The sequence below is a fragment of the Semicossyphus pulcher genome, unplaced genomic scaffold, assembly GCF_022749685.1.
Source record: "Semicossyphus pulcher isolate SPU_LCO1_2020_fin unplaced genomic scaffold, fSemPul1.0.p SCAF_16, whole genome shotgun sequence".
Classification (NCBI taxonomy): domain Eukaryota; kingdom Metazoa; phylum Chordata; class Actinopteri; order Labriformes; family Labridae; genus Semicossyphus; species Semicossyphus pulcher.
Genome location: NW_027211670.1, coordinates 14706326 through 14725815, shown reverse-complemented (window position 1 = coordinate 14725815; position 19490 = coordinate 14706326). Strand labels below are relative to the sequence as shown.

General features: G+C 42.7%; 1 protein-coding gene across 1 annotated transcript in view; it reads left to right on the top strand.

The window, feature by feature from the left end:
• The window catches only part of nrg3b (neuregulin 3b), a 233164-nt gene extending 216941 nt beyond the window's left edge, over positions 1–16223 (top strand). The window contains exons 7-9 of the mRNA XM_069664997.1: positions 4304–4413; positions 10084–10266; positions 15073–16223. Of these exons, the coding sequence (XP_069521098.1) occupies positions 4304–4413; positions 10084–10266; positions 15073–15754 (975 nt within the window). The 3' untranslated portion in view covers positions 15755–16223. The remainder of the gene's footprint in view (positions 1–4303; positions 4414–10083; positions 10267–15072) is intronic.
• The last annotated feature ends 3267 nt before the right edge of the window (positions 16224–19490 follow it).

Here is a 19490-nt window from a genome sequence, read left to right as displayed (position 1 = left end):
CAAAATTGGGAGGATAAGCCCCCCCTTTAAAAAATGCTGAGCCCCCACTGAGTAACATACGTTACTTCAGCGGTTTCTATACGAGGAGTTGTCAAATATTGGGTGAAACACATTAAGTTGGTGCTAATCAGCTCATTATGGACCACCTCACTTTACTCTGGGTGCTGCTGCTAAAGCTACTAGCCGTGGGTGGTGCAGTCCTACAAGTTCTCTTGGTTTTCTTGAAAGGATAAGAAAGGAAGAACGGAGCTGACAGTTCCTAAAGCAGCTAATAACATTTCGTACATGCTGCATCAGAACACAGTGTTTTCTACTGTGTGCTTTCGAGGGAGGAAGGAGGAGGATGAGCATACTGAGCCGGAAACAAAAGGCTGGCTCTGTCGAGGAAGGTGCAAGGGGGAGGATGAAGTCCGTTTTTGTCAATGTCTTCCATACCAACCCCTCTGGTGTCTTTAACAAAAATATGCCAACTGTCTTAACCCGGGCGTTACGGAGCTATAAGATATTTCCCCTCAAGGTGTGCTGAGCCTTTCGCAGTATATGCTGACATCATTGTTATTACGCAATGATTTTTGCAGAAATGTTCCAAATCTGAGCCAGGTAAGAACTTACTAAACCCTTGGTGGCTTTTTGAAATAGGCACCTGGACACCTGCACTGCCTTCATACTATGTGTACCTTTAAAATCTCTGTGCACCTGCCCTAGCAATGCGGTATTTGTATTTATTTCTATGCATCTGTTCCATCTGTGTTTCCAATGCATATTTGTACATCTGGATATATCAGTGTGCATATGTTCCCTCCATCTGTAGTCTTAGTTTAAATAGCCATGTGAATTGCTCTTAACTGTAAATGTGCAGACCTTTAGGGAGTTAAATATAGTCATATAGATAGTGTGCCTCATTTCACTTTCCAGGGAGATGGAAGCCAAAAGAGAAATATAATCGTAATCGCATAGTTAAACACCTCCCGCCTCCTCTGGGAGTTGAATCAACACCTCGCTGGCGATGGAGTTGTTTCTCAAATAAAAAAGGAGATAGGGTATACACCCATGAGACGCACAGCGCTGAAAGAGACATGCAGCCACATGAAGGAATAGGGGCACACGGAGCGGGAAGACGAGACAGAAAAACTCAATTCCCATAAGAAGGAAGTTCGAGGTTTGCTAACTAACTGGTCGAGCCGTACTCTGAGAAGAGACTGAGTCACCCTCAGGAGAGATGCAAAGCTACATGTGAGCAAACTGTGTGAATAATTCATGGGGTTAGAGAATGTTAAGGGGCCACAGTGTACCAAAATCCACAGAATGACCTCAGAATATTTTAATGAAGTCTCTGGTGTGCCACAAGGCTGTGTACTGCTTCAAAGTCAGCTTCACAATTCTCTGCGGTCAAATGTTTCTCAAAGACACAATGGCCATGTTTCCACCAAAAGTATTCAGAACTTTTAGTCCCAGGAACTATTTTTCAAGGGATCAAAAGGTTCCTCCAGCCCATTGTTGTCTGTATTTCCAACAAAGTTAAAGCAAATAAGTGAAATAGCTCCGAGTACTCCACCAATCAGAAATGCTTAGCAATGTAAGCCCCACCACAAAATTTCCCAACCTTTCAGAAGATACTTTACCCTGAGCAGGGACCTTTTGGGTGGTAAAATAAAGTCTGCTGACATGTGAAAGACTGTTCTGAATTACTTGACCAATCAGAAATGTTCAGCACTGCAAGTCCAACCCCAAAAGTTCCTGTCCTTTAAGAAAGTACTTCCCCCCAAGCAGCAGTGAAAGAGTCTTCTAAATGCACTGTGTACTTGACCAGTCGGAAAGGTTCAGCAATGTAAGTCCCACCCCAAAAGTTCCTGGCCTTTAAGAAAGTATTTCCCCTCTCACCCAAGCAGGGACCTTTTGGGTAGTAAAATACAGTCTGCTGACATGTGAAAGACTGTTCTGAATGCGAGTACTCTACCAATCAGAAATATTCAACAATGCAAGTCCCACCCCCAGAAGTTCCTGATCTTTCAGAAAGTACTTGCCCCCGAGAAGCGATCTTTTTGGTAGTAACATGTAGTCTGCTAATGTGCATAAGAGTCTTCTGAATGCACCGGGTACTTAACCAATCAGAAATGTATAGCGCTATAAGTCCCACCTCAACAGTTCCTGACCTATAAGAAAGTACTACCTCCCCCACGAGCAGGGACCTTTTAGGAGGTAAAATGAAGTCAGCTCACGTGTGAAAGAGTCTTCTGAACGCCCCGAGTACTTGATCAATCAGAAATGTGTAGCGCTTTAAGTCCCACCCAAAAAGTTCCTGACCTTTAAGAAAGTACTTCTTCCCCCCCAAGCAGGGACATTTTGGGAGGTCAAATAAAGTCTGCTGTCATGTGAAAAACTGTTCTGAATGCTCTGGGTTCTCTACCAATAAGAAAGGTTCAGCAAAGTCCCACCTCAAAGGTTCCCGATCTTTCAGAAAGTGCTTCCCCCCGAGCAAGGAAATTTTGGTTGTTCAAATAAACTTTATGCAGACCCATGTCCCTGCAGTTAAAACTCACCTAGTTAATCTTGAAGTCCCTGGTTCCGACGGAGAGTTCCTGCAGTGGAAACAAGCTAAACATCTTCCTTCTACTAGACTTAACCAAGTAGGCACCAATTCGTTAGTACCGGGTTAAATGTATCTACCTTTGGAAAGGTAATCAGAGCATAGGCTTCCTGTTCTCCTTTTGAGTATTTTCAAATTAAAAGAAGCTTTAAAACATGTCTTACAAAATGAAGTTCGTGTGCATGAAATTGTGTCTTTTGAAGTCTTGTTTTTTTTTTTTATCACAGCCTCTGAAAAAAACACACAGGGCACAATGCCATTAGAGAATTAGCCAGGGTGCCAGTATAAACAGAAAATGGAGGAGGGAAATTAGTCACTTGTATAGCGAGTGTTATGACAGCAGTGGGGATATGATATGAAAGCTTCTGTAGGTAACGGCATGACTAATAAAAGGACAGGGCCGGTGCAGCTTGAAAATTAATAATGTTGTCAACTGTTACAAACTCTATGCTAATGTGCACGTCAGGGCTTAATTCTGAAACAGCTGATTAACGCTTTGATAGCAGGTAGAGCTGAAATTGCATTTACTATCAGATGTTGTCACATGGACACAGTTTGAGCAGTAAAGTGGAGCTGGTTTGTCCTTCATGAAGAATGGTCAAATATCCCATTATGCACAGTTCAGGACCTGTGATTGGAGCGTAATCCGAGGAGGATTAATGCTGCTCTGAATGCATAGGTTTGCCTTTCTCCTTGGTATGTATTTCATAGTCAAGGTATTGATAGATTTTTCTCTTATCCTGTATTTTCTCTTCGCCTCCCCTTGAAATAAATCCACCTTGCGTTGTGTTTATCCAAGGCTTTCACAAGTGGCATAAAAACAAGGCAACAGCAAGATAGGAGGGAACAAGGGGAATGGGTTACGCCATGCAGGTCTGCCATTGTCTGCCACAAGCTATTTATTTCATCCCCGGACACAGATATCATCCTCCAGGAAAGTTTGCCACGGCAATTGTTCCAGAAAGTGAGGCGCAGTGCGCCCGCAGGGCACAAGAGAGGGTGGCCGAAATGATCCTATTTTCTTGCACAACTAGTGAACAGCAGTAACAGCCCCCTCTGGGAGTCAGGGGTGTAAGGGAGAAAAAACGAGGCTTATCAGAATGAGAATCATGAACCACATGCAATAGCTTTAATGATGTGCAATCAGACGGACAGGGCAGGAAGTACTGTAAGTGGAAAAACAGAATTATCTCCTGACTTAGCGTCTCGTATGGGGGGGGGTTCTTGGGGCATTTCTGGTCGCTCTGTCTGGGGCCTGTTGTAAGATAATGCTGTTAATTTTGATAAGAATAAAAGGAGAGAATTGAGGGAGGTGTGGCTTCTTTAGGAAACCATTAATGTAATCTTGTGTAGGATTAATTCTTTAGTGAGGCGGGAGTGCTGTGGGGGTTATGGCGGAGTTTATTCACAAAGCGTCCCCTCCTAATCTGCAGTTTAAAATGTAAAGTGTAATTAAAGACACTCTGACTCAGGCGAGAGAACATCCCCAACCTGACTGGGGACTTCAACATGAGTGGAGACTTGCTGCTAAGCCAAATACAGTATCCCCAGTATTATGTGGAGCTTATATCCTGTGTTGACTTACATAATCGCTTGCACCTGAGCATGTTGTTTTTAATCTTGATTATTGTAACAAATTAATCCGAGCTCAACTGTAATAAAGGCTAGCATTTCTGTGTCATCTTGCTGATGCGCTATTCCTCTTCATTTTCGCAGAGCTGCACTTCTCACGGATCCTCTCTTAAGGGCAGCAGCGTGGCACCAGGCACATCAACAGCAGCCCCACCTATTCTCAGCAGAGCGCTGTCTAAAGGGAAACGCTTCAGGTGAGGATGTGATCTTATTTCCAGCCCTGTTTCATAACACTCACTTTCACTTTAGCCGCATATAAAAGGCAGCCGAGGGAGAAGCGTAATCATCCTGCAGTACGGTGGAATATAAAGACTTTAAAAATATTAAGCAGATCGTTTGTAATTTCTTTACAAAGATTTACGGTGATTAAAAGTGGACGTTGATGATATATGTCTTGGATTCAGTGCCAACACCATAAGCTTTGCCTGTGTGCATTCCCCTTGGTCAGCATAAGTTAATTTAATGAAATGAAAATAAGAGTCTGTGGAAATAGCCGGGAAAATAGACGTCTTTATTTACATGACATGTCCAGTTAATGTGCAAAGTGATTAAATGTGTACTCAGGCACATTCTGAAATGACTGCTCGCACACTGATAGGGAAAAAGCATATAGGGAAGAGAGGAGCGATCCTCAGAGGAGAAGTGAATTTTAATGCGCCGAGTTAAATATTGATTCGACAAAATTCCTTTTCATGCCACCCGTCAGATGACGGAAGATTTCAGCTAAATTAACAACAGTTTTGCTACGAGGGAGCTCAGAAGCGGCTGTGCTGTGTGATCACAGCGGTCGGCATCACATGCTGTCATTTCAAATCCTCAGCAGAACACAAGCATGTGGGTATAGACGGCAACAATGGCACTATCTTGGGTGTTTACAGGAAAGCTTCATTTGCACTGATGCTCTGATTTGACATGGATGCAGGCACACGTTGACAATTAATGACATTCAGCCGCACAATGTGCAAAATCTCATTTCACAATCATGTTGTTCCCATAGCTCCAATTACATTCATTGTCGGTAAGTCGCATAAAATGGGAGATTGCTGATAAATATGTTCTTCTCTCTCCTGATGTGATAGTGTTGAGTAGCAAGGAAGCAATACAGAATAAAGGTGTTGTACCTGAGCTGATCTAAAAGTCTCACGTTGTGTATTAGACAATCATTTATTGTTATGTAGTGAGGCCAGACATTTGATGACAAGAGGCAGAGAAAATGAGTACAGGCAGAAGGAGTTTTCAGATGTGTGCGTGACTGCGATGACAACTTCAGTGCAAACCCCACAGAGGCAGTCGCTCTCTGTTTTAATGGACCGGTGCTGTGTCAAAAAGGAAAGTTTTTCAAAAAAAAAGCTTGTCATGTGTGGCTGCGGGGACCGTGCCAACTCGTCCGGGCTTTTTATTCTCCACAGTGTCGTGCAGGTGCTTCATGGAGGGCAGCTGACAGTCAATCATCTGTTCAGCTTGTTCTCTGGGTAGGGGTAGGCAGGGGGGGAACTAGACTGTGATGGATGATGGTGAGATGCTTTCAGCTATTGACCTGAGAAACTGGACCACATTGTGAGCTATCAAGAGAAATGCCTCATAAAAACATGTCAATACAGCCCATCAATATTGCTGCAAAAGGTTACCTGTGTATCGTGGGCTTTATGAGCACGGACAAATTGATTTACCTGTTTGACTGCAGAGTACATTTGTTGAACTGGTGTTTGGCTAAAACAATAAAAAACATCATGTAAATCACTAAAAATAAAGCCATGAGATAAAGATAAAAACCCTGTGGCCTGCCCTTTAACCAGAATGCCACTGCTTCACTGTTAGTCTGTATACAGGTGAAGCTGTGTTTTCAGCTAAATGCTAACTTAAGATAGCTAACACTAGACTGATAATGCGTAAATGCTGATGTTTAGCAAGTTTTATGTTCCCCAACATTCTTCAACATTAACCATGCTAATTGTTCAACAGGAACTGAAATTAGTCTTAACCTTGGCAGAGCTGCGTTTAAGCTAAGTGTTAACTTTAGCATGCTGACAATTAGCTAATGTAATTGTTACCAACGTTTACAAACATTAGCCTTGGTTAATGTCCAACAGCCAGGGACATTAGTCCGTGCCTAGGCACAGCTGTGTTTTGAGCTAGTGGCTAATTTTAGCCTGCTAACATGCTAATTGTAACAATGCTAACATGCTGATAATTTTGAGGTTTGGTCACGCCAACATTTGCCAACAATAGCTAATATTGTTCCACAGCCATGGACATAAGTATGTACCTAAGCACAGCTGCATTTGGGCTAAATGCAAACTTAAGCATGCTCACAAGGCCAATGCTTGCATGCTGATGTTTAGCAGGTTTAATGTTAATCAACATTTGCTAACATTAGCCGTGGTTAATGTACCACAGCCACAGCCTTTAGTCCGTCCCTGGGCAAAGCTGTGTTTTAAGCTAAATTCTGACTCTAGCATGCTAGACAATGCTCACATGCTGATGCATAGCAAGTTTAATGTTCACAATCTTTTTTTTAACATCTAAGTATGTTAACTTGTTCATACCAGCACTAGTGTAAAAACACAAAGTACCTTTAAGGCTTATGGGCAAAGTAGTTTTGCTGGTATTTGGTGATTGACAACAAATAAAATGTTTGACTTTGTGACTATAAAAGGTCAGGGCATGACCAGAGTTAAAATAATAATTTTTCCTGAGGTGGACACGGCTGTCTGTACCAAATGTCAGAACACTCCATCCAATGGTTTTTGCAATAGGCTCTTTCAGACCTAAAGCCATGACTTAAGCATTTCTCAGTTGACATGCTAACCTTCTCTCTGTGTAGCATAGCGCTTGTCGTACAAATGTCAGTGGGGAAAAAGGAACAAATCAATCATTGTTGAACCAAATCATTTCCACTTTTGATGCATTTTGAATTAACTGACCAGAACAGCTCCCTCTGAGTTCCTGCCTATTCTCAAGCTTATTTCTGAGTTGCTTTGCCAGCAAAATCTGACGGGCAGAAACACACAGTCCACGTCTATGTATAATCATCGCACATGCAGTAGTCGATCATCGTTTTCATTGCTGTTATTGTGGAATTTGATCAATCGCCAAGGTACAGTTGTGATGTTTGGATTATGAGGAAATTGTAGAATCAGAGACTGATCAATACGTTCAAAACGAGTCAGTGAGCTCAAGTTTTTCACATTGCTGAGTGGGCAGATAAGCTAGTTTTTCTGTACTGAGTATCCTGCTACATCTGTGGAGTGGGACATACTGTTTTATACCTAGTCAGAAAAGACTTGAAGACATGTGACGAATGAAAATCTCTCCACTACGTCAAACAAAGGCGTAACAATAGAAATGTGTTTGATTACAGACAGGCTTACCTATTTAACAGCAGGGGGGGCAGGCTTTTTGTGGAATTGTGGCACCTGGAGATAAGCAGCTTACTTTGAATATTAGACCTTTAACATTTAATAATTGCAACAGTCTGGTGCGTGCGTTCATAAAAGCATATTTTCATCTTTCCAGCTCTCTGTTAATCCTAATTGAAAATCAGCTCGCTAATAGCCAACAAAAGTGACATAATTCAGCTTTATTCATATTAACTTTTTACATCACCCGTCGATATAAAAGCAAATGCTGGCAATAACCGGAGCCGTCATTAGCCATGCTTATTGTTCCACAGCCACAGACATTTGGAAATAATTAAAGCTTTTTTAACATTGTGTTTCAGGCAGCTATAAATTAATAACTAGCTGTCTACTGGACTATTTATTTTACAGCATGAATTAAAATGGATGAGAGCGAGATAATGTTAAAGTTTTAGCATCTTGATTACTTTTTAAACACAGTCCCATCCTTCATTCATACGCTGTTTTTCCAAACTGTGGCTGCCACAATGACAAATTATTCAACAGCCAAAATCAAGCTGGACTGTTTGTCGCTGATTTGTGCTTCAATACAAACAACGTTTTTACCCAGCGATATTAATCTGTCATAAGTTATTTTTGTGGTTCACTTCATCTAATACCATGAAGTGACCTATTGCGCATAGAAGAAACAGAGGCAGGTGATTAAAGACGGAGCCGCAGGGCAGTGCGAATTTATTTGATGTCTTCAAATAAACGCAAAATTATTTGGGTCTATATTTCCTTGTCCCACACATGCTGTTTGTTCTTGTATGATATACTCACACAGCAGCTTGCAATATAGCTCGGTATAACTTTGATTCACATTTCATGTCACTGCTTTATTGCAGCAGATGTGTTGGGATCTGCTTTGAAGTCGACCACCTACTGCTCACAGAACAATTTAAAAAACAGTACACCCAGGCAGGAAGCGCAGTTTCTGAAGACTGCAGCTTCAATCCTTCACAGCAGCAGGGTATCAATACTGTTCATTTTCATGTAGGTGTTAGAAATGTGCCCTTATACCAACATGTATTTACAACAAAACGCTTCTTAGCTTCAGTATAAAGGACATAAGTCACAAAAAGACCTTGAAGTGTTTAACATTTTTTCCAGAAGCATTTGCTCTATGGCATTGTTGTTTATTGTTCAATGCCAGATAATGAATCACTTTAATGTCTGTCATCTTCTGACTTCTCTTAAAGAGTTACAAATAGGTTGACGATTGTGTACCAAGAAAAATATCTTGACAAGTACTGGATGCACTGCAGTGAAGAATATTCAAGATCCGCAAAAGATAAATTATTTTGTGATCCCCTCACTTGTACGTGCTAGGGATAGCCTAATGTAGCGCCATCATTAGGTCCAAATTCAATTTCCCTAGTCGGCTACTGTAGTTTATGGCCACAAATAATGTCACTCCTATCACCATAGCTGTAGAAAGTTTTCAGTGCTAATTAACACATTTTAGCAAGCTTACAGGCTAAACCCGGGAAATCGTGAGCATTATAGCATCGGCCTTGTCAGCATTCTTATTTAATGTAGAGTTTTTCATCCTAACCATCAGTATTAGCATCGTCACTGTGAGCATCTTACAGTAGCATGCTGATGTTAGCATGTAGCTCAAAACACCACTGAGCTCGAAGTCTTGTTAGTAGTTTAAGGGTGAACCTAGTAAATATTACCTGCTAATCATCAGTGTGTTACATTTTCATTATGAGAATCTTACTTAAGCAAACTGATGTTATAGCGCAAACACCACATTGCTTAAAGTATTGTTTGTGCTTTTTTAATGGTTAAGCTAGAAACCTCTTCTGCTATTTATCAGTATGTTAGCACTGTCACTGAAGGAATCCTCTGGTAGTATGCTAATGTTAGCATGTAGCTCAAAACACCACTTTGTCTTTGTAGTCTGGTTTACTGGCTGACCGAGTAAATATTACCTGCTAATCATCATGATAAGTATGTTAGCTTTGTATCTGTTATCAATCTACAGTATAATGCTAATATTAGCATTTAGCTTCAAATCAGTGCGTTTTGTTTGTCTCTTTTAGTGTTATGCTTAGTCATTATAACCTGCTAACCATCAGTTTATTAGCACTGTTAATGTTAGCATCATAAAGAAGAATACCAATGTTAGCTTAGCAGCCTCACAGCCTTCCTTCTCTCCTCTTTGAACGATCCTTTAAAAAATAATTAGTTTCTTTTCTTTACTCATAAATCTGTTACCCCAGTCTGATGTCTAGACTTCAATAACAAGGTGGTGCGTTCACAGAGTCAATTGAAAGTAGAATATGATTTTCACTCACACATGATACAGAAGATCAATCCATTACAGTTAGTTTACATGAGTGAACTCAGGAAATGAGACACATTTCATAGAATAAATTAATAAGTGAGTGCTGCTTGATATAATGCAGCTTTGTAAAATAATGCTTTAACTCTTATTGTTTGCCCTTCTTGTTACAGGAGCAGTTCCCTTTCTCTCAGTCCTGCCCAACAGCGGAGGGAGACTAACTACTTCAGGACCCCACCCATTTCAAGAGGGAAACACAAAATCACGACTAATCTCATCGATGGATCCAGAGCGGCCGGCCACGTCTACAAACACTTGCAGGAGGATGAGTCAACAGACATGGAGTCAATAAGGAGGTGAAACTTTTTGAAGATGGTCTTCTTGTTAGTTTTGTAGTGTTTGTTTGATCCTCAAAGAGCTAATTCTCTTTGCCTCTCTCTACACTGAGGTCAAATTGCCACATCAGTGATACAGCCCCCCGGACTAACTGAGGTTAAGTTGGAGTGGCAGAGGGATAATTTCTGGGGGGAAATGAGTTTATGACCGAAATGCTCACAGTTCAGAATCCGTGAACTGGCTTATGAAATCTGATCCCGGGGAAATAAATGAGATCTGCCGTGCCCTGCTTCAACTGAGACTGTCACAATTAATTTGGGAAACACTCTTGATCCCAACCGCTCAGCAGTGTCATGGTGCCGGGGAAGTCCGAGATACGCGTCTGTGTGTAATCTCCCCTGCTCTCGCCACTGGGCTGATGCTGTGAATGAAAGTGTGGTTAATATGCGTGGTTTTTATTAGGGTTTAAAATACAGCAGCAGCCTTAAAGCTAATTACCAGAACCTATACACGAGTTCACAGGAAATTCAAGATTTCCAGAAAGGCTCTTATTGTGGTTAATTCTCCAGCTTTATATAGAAGCTTCATGGTTCACGTTTCAAATAAATAATTACATTTACCGTCAAAAAAATGGAGCCGAATTCAGCCCTCTAAAACAAGCCTACAAATTGAGCAGGATTAATTTCAGGCACTGACACATCTTGGATTCTCCTCATGCTCTTCCCGATGCCGAGCGAGGACAGAGACTTGCCCTATTTTCACGCCTATCATAAGTGAAGTACAGCTGCTGGCGCTGTTTCAGGAGGCTTTAAAAGCAGGGAGGACTTTTGGCAAGAGCCCTCTCTCACCAGTTGGCTATCAGTGGGCTTAAAAATAACTTACACATTTGATGAATACAGTCTGATGATCCGCGCTGGCGTTAGATCAGAAAAGGTAGCGTGACGTGAAATCATCTCTGACATGTTTGTTCTTAAAGAGGAACGAACGATGCTGAAACAAAGCTGCGCATTATATCACATCAGTTAAAACTTCTCCTTCAGGCTGTAAGTCAACTTCATTAATATTGCACCTTCCATACAATCTCGCAGCCTAAAGAGTTTCACATACAAACTGACAACAAATGACAACAGTAAAACGTTTGAAATCATTAGCATATTGGTCTAAATATAAGATGACCCCGCTTTTCAAGACTTTAAATAAAATCACGTTTTCAACATCTTTTAGATTAAAGTGTCACATGTAAATGAAATAAAATGCCTTTTTAAAATGTCAGTAAATCGTCCGCCATCAAGCTGAGGTCTTTTTGTAGAGCAGTCTTGAAACAGCTGGATGACAGCTCTGGTAACAGGCACACCTTTGTTCCTGCCGCCGCTTTGAGGACCACGGTACGATTTTCTCTGTTAGCATCTGTTAGCTTGGACTGTTAGCATTTTCAAGACGATCTTTTTGGGCTTGCCATTTTAGGGTTGCCGCTTATAACTATTTTTCTTTTGATTAATCTATCAACTATTTTACAGATTAGACGGCTGATCTAAATGATTAATTTCCCTCAATTATTACACAATTATTCAAACGTTATTGTTTTTTTAGCATTCCCAACACAATGAAATGTGCTCAACATAATGCCAGAAAAAAATATATTTATTATTATTTTTTTATTTAACCCTTATTTTACACACTGAGATCAATTATTTCATTTTCAAGGGAGACCTGGCCAAGACAGCAGCATAATAGTTACAGACACAACTAACAAGATGTGATACATGTGTCAAAACATCCAAACATTATGATGCTAATCGAGTGGATCACCATTGTACTTATACGAGCTTTAAAATCAGGAGGTGGGACAGATTCTCTGAGCTTCCAGTCATTCTGAAAGTAACTACTTGCGGAAGCCCTAAATGTGAGAAGCACGAACACACACACACCCCGAAACATTTTCCAAAACACATATTCAGTGGAATTTCTCAGGAAGCAGGCAGACGACTTTATGTCTTTATGAGTGTATTAAAGCGCTACGAGGACAAAAGATATTAAAAAGTTCTCCCTACTAATGAATAGACAACACTCACGGTGGTTTGGCCTTTTCTGGCGGTCCATCATCCAGAATAGCGCCTGTGTGTGTTTCCTCTTCAGGTGCTCGTGATGCTAGCTGTGGTATCCCAGGGAAACTTTGCACAGGGTACAAACTACCTTTCTGTTTTGTGATCATTTGAGGTACTCCCGTACTTTTGAAGCCTTGGGCCTTAGGAAACTTTCACTCCGAACCGAGTCGGACCCTGCTGCAACAGACTCTTAAAACTGCATTGCGTTGACTGGAGTTGCGACTGACATCCATGACGCAGAAGAAAAACCTTGCACTGGGTTAAAATATTGGTGTCGACGTCATCGATGACAACGACTACTCGCGGCAACCATTATCTTGCAATTAGCATCATTACTCCGTCTCAGTTGTTGGTTAACTTGGCCAAACAATCACCATGTCTCTCCGTGTTTCATCCCCCCATGGCGCTGTAGCTGTGAGTGACAGCTGGCCTCAGTCATGAGGGGTACACTCGGTTAAGTGGCGCCGTCTACTGTTGTGAACGCCTTTAAAAGTCTAGACCCCGAATATAGGACGACTCCACTTTTTCAGTCTTATATTCAGACCGATATGGCAAATAAAATCAGCAAAAAGTTAAATAAGACAAAATAAACAGCAATATTACTCCAAATTAAAAGCTTAATTAATAAAGCGAGCTTTTATTTTGGAGTTATGTAATAATGTTATGCATAAATAGGATCATTTTGGGAGAGATTTCCTGGGTGGAATATCATAAAATGTCAAGCACTTCCTCTGCCGTTTCCTCTTACACATAGTTAGCTATAGTTATACAGTAAAACTGTGTAACTATAACATTGAATAATTTAAGGCTGCATTAACAGATGAAGAAAAGAAGCATCTTTAAGGCAGCCCTATTTAGGATATGACTCAGAAACAGCCTCATTTGCTGTCAGTGTTTGCAACTTGAGCGATGGCACTGTTATCAAAAACGCCTGTCATTAAAGCAGCAGTGTCCCCGGTGCATTCAAGGCACTTAAAAGTGCCGCGCAATGTCCCCATTAGCATGCCAACCTGATTGTGCGTAACAGTGACTTGTAAGATACACTGCGCTGCTGCCAAACTCTTTATGTGACCTATTTCCATAATTTACATTTTTAAACAAAGCTCCGTGGAGCTCAGCACTTCTTTCAAACGCTTGAGATCCTCCTGGAGCATAACAGCTTCCCTCTTAACCCCCCCCCACACACATGTACTCATTCATGTGCCCAAATGCGCACACACACACACACACACACACACACACACACACACACACACACATAGAGAATACGACAAACAAACTAAGAAATAAACTTATTAGAATTACTTTTTTAATCACAAAAATCAGCGCTATAGGGAATTAAAGCTCACATTTTTAAAGTGTAGGAGCAGAAATACGAGGTTATTGTCTTCTTGGGGATAAAATCCGTTTATTCAGTTAAACAATTTAGATCTCATTAGTTTGATAATTCCCTCACAGATCCATCAGTCGGGTGTATTCCACTGGCCTTCAGGAGGACGGGATGGCGTCTTTTTCTCCACTTACCAGCCGTACAACAACAGGCTATCAAGCTAACAGCCCCCCTCTCTCTCTCTCGCTTTCCTCCTCTTCCTCCTCCAGCCCCCACCTCCTCCCTTGTTGCCATGGATACCACCCTCTCATCTGTGGAAACGGGAGGTGGAAAGGAGAGCGAGGGAACGAGGAGAGAGTGAAAGGGGGGTGTCGGAAAGTGAGGAAAGGAGGAAGATTGTGCGGAGATGATGAGAAAAAGATGGAGGCGCGCCGAGTGGAGAAGGAGACGAGAGAGTCCTCTTCCATGTTTCCCATTTTCATGACGATAAATCCCCCACAGAGCATTGTCGGTTTCATTATCCAGTGTCAAAACAGATATTTACCCATCGCAGATAAGGACCGAATTGAAGGCAAATTTGCTACGGGAGTTATTTTTAGATCTGTTTTTGATCTGCCGGATTTACCTCCAGCTCGCATTCGCCCTCCTAATACCGAGGGAGGAGTGGGAAAGTAATTCAATTATTTAAACTTGGTTATGCTACAAACAGTCTCTGAAGGCTGACAATAACACTGGCAGTCTCCTAAGGCTGTGCCGGGGTTGATGCTAAATGTGAAGTGAGTCTTTAGTAACAATATTAACTCTTGAGTACATTTGACACGTATACAAACTCACCCACTTGACTCTGGATGAGTTTCTCTGCTGTTATGTAATAGTTACACGCTGAACACACTGTACTTTAATACTTCAATCAGACCAAACCATCATCTAAACATACAGCTATATGTGCAGCACATTAAACCCAAACGTCACGTTAAAAGCCCCTCAGACGAGGTCTTCTCTGCGGTTATTAGAGCGCACATGTGCATGCACGTGTACGCAGAGGTAAATATATAATTTCCCCGCACACAGGCCAGGGTCAGGAATCAGCAGCTGTGGCGCTAAAGCCTTAAATCTTCACTAAAGCAGACATGAGAAAGGGGATTTTTTTTCAGCTGAACAATCATACACTAACAATAGAATCTGCTCGTGCCAAGGATTATAAATAATTACACACAATTAGGAAAGAACAATATCTAAATAATTTTGTTTTAGCAATGAGGGGACAGAAATGGTAAAAGAAGCAGATATGTTCTTTAGTACTCGCTCTCTTTGATTCCTCGTAGGGAACGCAAAGGTCACACTATAAGTCACTAACTCTCACCCATTTCTTTTCTCTCTGCTGCCTAAAGGTGTGATTCGGCCGGTGGAAGAGTCAGCGCCCTCCTCAGCAGGACCTCGCTCTCTCACTTCGCAGCCAGAAAAGGATGGACCGAGGTCCCCTGCACCCGCCTGGATAAAGGAGCGGCCTTCCTCCCGCCTTCCCTGCGCACCCGCTCCGTGCCCATCATCCCGTCGCTCCAAGCGTGCGACCTCGAGGCGGCGAACGTGGACGCGAGCGACCGCACCCAAGCAGGGCTCCTCAAGTGGCATCCCGTGCTGGCTGGAAAGACCGCTGCGGTGCCCGTCAGCAACTCACCCACCTGTGAGACTGTCGTGCTGGCGCCCAACACCGCCGTCACACTGGGGTCGGAGAAGAACCTCACACACTGCTCCATTGAAATCACAGTGGAACTCGCGCAGGAATTAAAACAGAGGAGCCTTTCCATCCCCGTGAAAATGTCCGGGTCTCACAGCGATGGTGGCACAAACACTCTGGAGGCTCGGGAGGGGAAGAGCGCCCAGAATCCAGCCAGAGTCCTGCACACAAGCGGCGGGAGCAGAGGTTTGAAGGCAGCAGGCCAAAGAGAAGCGCAGGGACAGTGCCAAGGTCAGACATCCCTCGTGTTCGGAGGCGCAAACTGCTCCTTGGCCACCAAAGGACCCAGCTGCAGAGGAACGGGAAACGCTTATGCCAAGCCGTCTGCAAGCTGATTGGATTAACTGTGTAAAGCTTCAAAGACACTGTTTCCAATAACTGTATACCTTCGCTGGATGGTTAGCAGGTGGGACCATCTGGGCGGCCACACGGACCAATAACAGATGGCCGTCGATTTCTTTTTTTCCAGAAGGAACACGAACAGATTGAACTGCAGAGGAAAAAAAAATATTGACACAGCAAAGGACGTCCAATTATGAAGATAAAGAGACAAACAAACAAACACACATTGTGAATAAATGTGACTCAATAAGGAAAAACAAAAACCGAGTGGGAGCTTGACTTAAACAGTGTATTGAAAAAAATGCCACTATTTAAAAGGAGCTTCTACTTAGGAACCAAAATAGTGTGTCATCTCTATGTTGTTTCTCTATTGTAAAGAAATGAAATTATATATGTCATATAATATATGTCATATAGACGTATATATATTTGACTACAATTGTGACAAAATAAAGACTAAGATAACAGTGTTAAATGAGGGCTTTGTTACTCTCAATCCATTTAACTGTGACCAGATGAGTGTTTGTAACGTGTTCGCTGTGTCTCAATTCAGGGGCTGCATCCTTCGAAGGACGCAGGCTAGGAAGGATGGTCCAGTCTACGGAGGATTTCCTGGTTGCTTTCCCGCCCTTACCCTTGTGCCAAAAAGAGCTGCTCCTGTCGCCTAGCAACAGAAGAGCTAACATAATTAATGTCACGTAACTTTTTTTCGGCTTTATTTGATAGGACAGCTGAAGAGAGGCAGGAAATGGGGGGAGTAGAGAGTCGGGGGTGACGTGCACCAAATGATCGGCAGTTGAATCTTAGTGCGTCATGTGGCGCCTGCTCTAGCTTAGCTAAACCAGCACTCCAACGTCAGGCAACGTTTATTATTTTAAAGATAATTTTAAGTGTCTAGGGAGCTGCACGATGGCGCTGTCACCTCACGCCAAAAGGTTCCTGGTTCGAATCCCTGTTCGGACGTAGGGGACCTTTCTGTGTGCATGTTCTCCCTGTGCATGCGTTGCTTCCCTCCAGGTACTCTGGCTTCCACAGTCCAAAGATACGCTCGTTAGGTTCATTGATGACTCTAAATTGCTCGTTGGTGTGAGCGTGAAAGGTTGTTTGTCTCTGCGTCAGCCCTGTGATTGACTGCTGATCAGTCCAGTTTGTACCCCGCGTCTCGGCCGATGACAGCTGGGATAAGCTCCAGCCGCCAACGCGACCCTGAGCAGGATAAGCGGTATAGATAACGGATGAAGTCTCAAGGCCCTTTAGTTTTTTTAACATTTGTATCACAAGTTATTCGAATGAGTTGAAACCAAAAACTTTCACATTTCAAAGTGTATTCCTCGTCCACCATCTTGTTTGAATTGGCGCAATGAATCTCGGAAGGTGCATCCTTCGCGGCCCCCGAAAAGGAGGGCGTATTTGTTGGCTGCATCCGAAGGAGCATTCGTTGCGCCGCTGTGACGCAGTCGACCTTGACATACGTGCTTCAAAGGATGCAGCCCCTGAACTGAGACACAACTGTTGTTTTAAATCCACAGAAACCACATCCAACACATTGTGCCAAGGTCGGGACATATTTAATGAGAGGTTGCCTTTCTCTCCGTCGCTACAGACACCTGTGGCACGCACCACTTCCTTTATTTTCAGGGTGGGTTTAATTTGGCTGCCCCCCAAAACCCCAACTCTCAAAACAGCCGCATTAATTAAGTACACCTCATTATTTCTGTTTCAGATACAGGAAGTGGTTCTCCAGGTGTGTGCGTGTGTGTGTTTGTGAGGGTCCACTGGAGTTAACGAGGGTAAAGGCAGAGAGGAAAGAAAGCGGAGAACGCTCCCTTGAAATCATCTTTCATTCTGAAGCTTGTTTCTCACACACGTCCCAGTTCGAAGGTAGGAAACAATCGAGGATAATTGTTAAATCTTTGACGAGCACTAAATCTGTGTATGCAAAGTAAAAGGTATTTCAGTCCAAACTTATTTCCCATGATGCACTTTATTCTGTTTCCATAGGCTATAAACACAAAAGCAGATCAACTTCACTGTTTTGAATTATAACAATGGCCATGAGGTTTGTGGAAATGAAGCACAGCGGCACACAAGCCGAGTACAATTCTTTATTTATGCCTCATTTACGTCACATTCAGTACTCCTCAGTTCCCCTCCCTTTTACTTCTGCAGTGTCTGCTGGCAAGGTAAGTTGCAGACGGGTATTACAGAGATTTCTTCATCACTGCTCTGCGGAATAAAAGTATCTGGAGTCTATAAGAAGGTTTTTGTGAAGATTAAAATGAACTTCATTGATCCTCGAGGGGAAATATAGCAAAGACGGCTGCAAGGGGAAGATAAAATTAGCATAAATAGAAAATATGGTTCTAAATACATACAGTGACTGTTGACAAGGCAGAATACAGCATATGTTCACCTTATATTCATATAGGTGAAGATAAAGATAATGAATGCAGGTTCTTTCATGCAAGGTTGATGAGTATGAAAATGACACAATGATACAGTATGCTTTGCCCTTCAGAATCAACGGATTTTGAGATATCAGACTGACATGACGCCTGGATCCCACAGGATCTGTGCGTCTTCCGTCTGCGCGGCGGTTCTGGTCCGTCAGACGGCACGAGCCCTCCGCCCACAGGAAGCGTGTCTGATCTGCAGCGCAGCGGAGCGCTGGCCCAAGCAGCTGGATACGCAAGATCACAAGAGAACTCCATTATCGCGCGGGAATTGCGAAATCACGTGATAACATCGATGTTAAACAGAGCAAACAACAGTTCAGTTTGCACCTCCGAGGTTGATTATCTGCTCATTTGGTTACAGTGATTTTTGTACGTCTACCATGGCTGAGTACACTACTTAATTAAAAGTGTTCTTTTTTCAAGATTTCAGTGTGTTGTTGTTGTACATGGTGTTTTATTTTGAAATGACCGGATGCTGTATGCTGTTTTCGCGTGTGACTTCCTGTTTGGAACGATCTGCTCTGTTCAGCTTGATGCGTGCTTGAAGCGGCCTTCGTCAAAAAAAGACCGGGCTTGTATCTTTAGCGGAGCAGAGCAGAGAGGCGCTCCGGAGAAGGACCACTGCGCTTGCAGTGGAATCACGAGCATTGACTTGAAAGGGCGTGATCGACTCCAGAGGTCGCGGCGCACACGGAACGCGCCAGAGACGGATTCCTGTCGAGTTTGAGGGTAAACACCCAACTCTATGTGGCGTTGCGTGGTAGCTAGACGGATGGAGGAAGAACGAGGACGAGGCGATGTGCATTGCTAGCTCAACAGTGCCCAGATTATTTTTTTCCTTGCCGCAGCCAAGGTTGAGGCATCCAGGGAGAAACAACAAACAGGTTAAGCTAGCTTAGCTCTCGCTCGCTCAACATGCGTCTTCTTCTCCCGTAAAAAGTAGCTTTATAACAATTACTCCCTCTTCCCTCCCCCAATTACCCACTACGTTGGACACCTCCCTCCAAAGCTGCAAAACAACAGCAAACATAAACAGGAACTTATACCCAGCGTTACAATATCATGATGATTCAAATGTGCACATTTGCATCATTGGCTGTTTCTGATGTTTATAAATGTGAGCAAATCAGCAGCACCATTTACATTAAAAGCTCATTTGTATGCAACCTCATCACTAACTGGGAAAACATGCAAACTTTAAATTAAAATTGTGAAAGTCTTTTTTCCATTAAAGCAGGAGGTAAAAACATTTTGTCCAACTCAACAGTAGCAT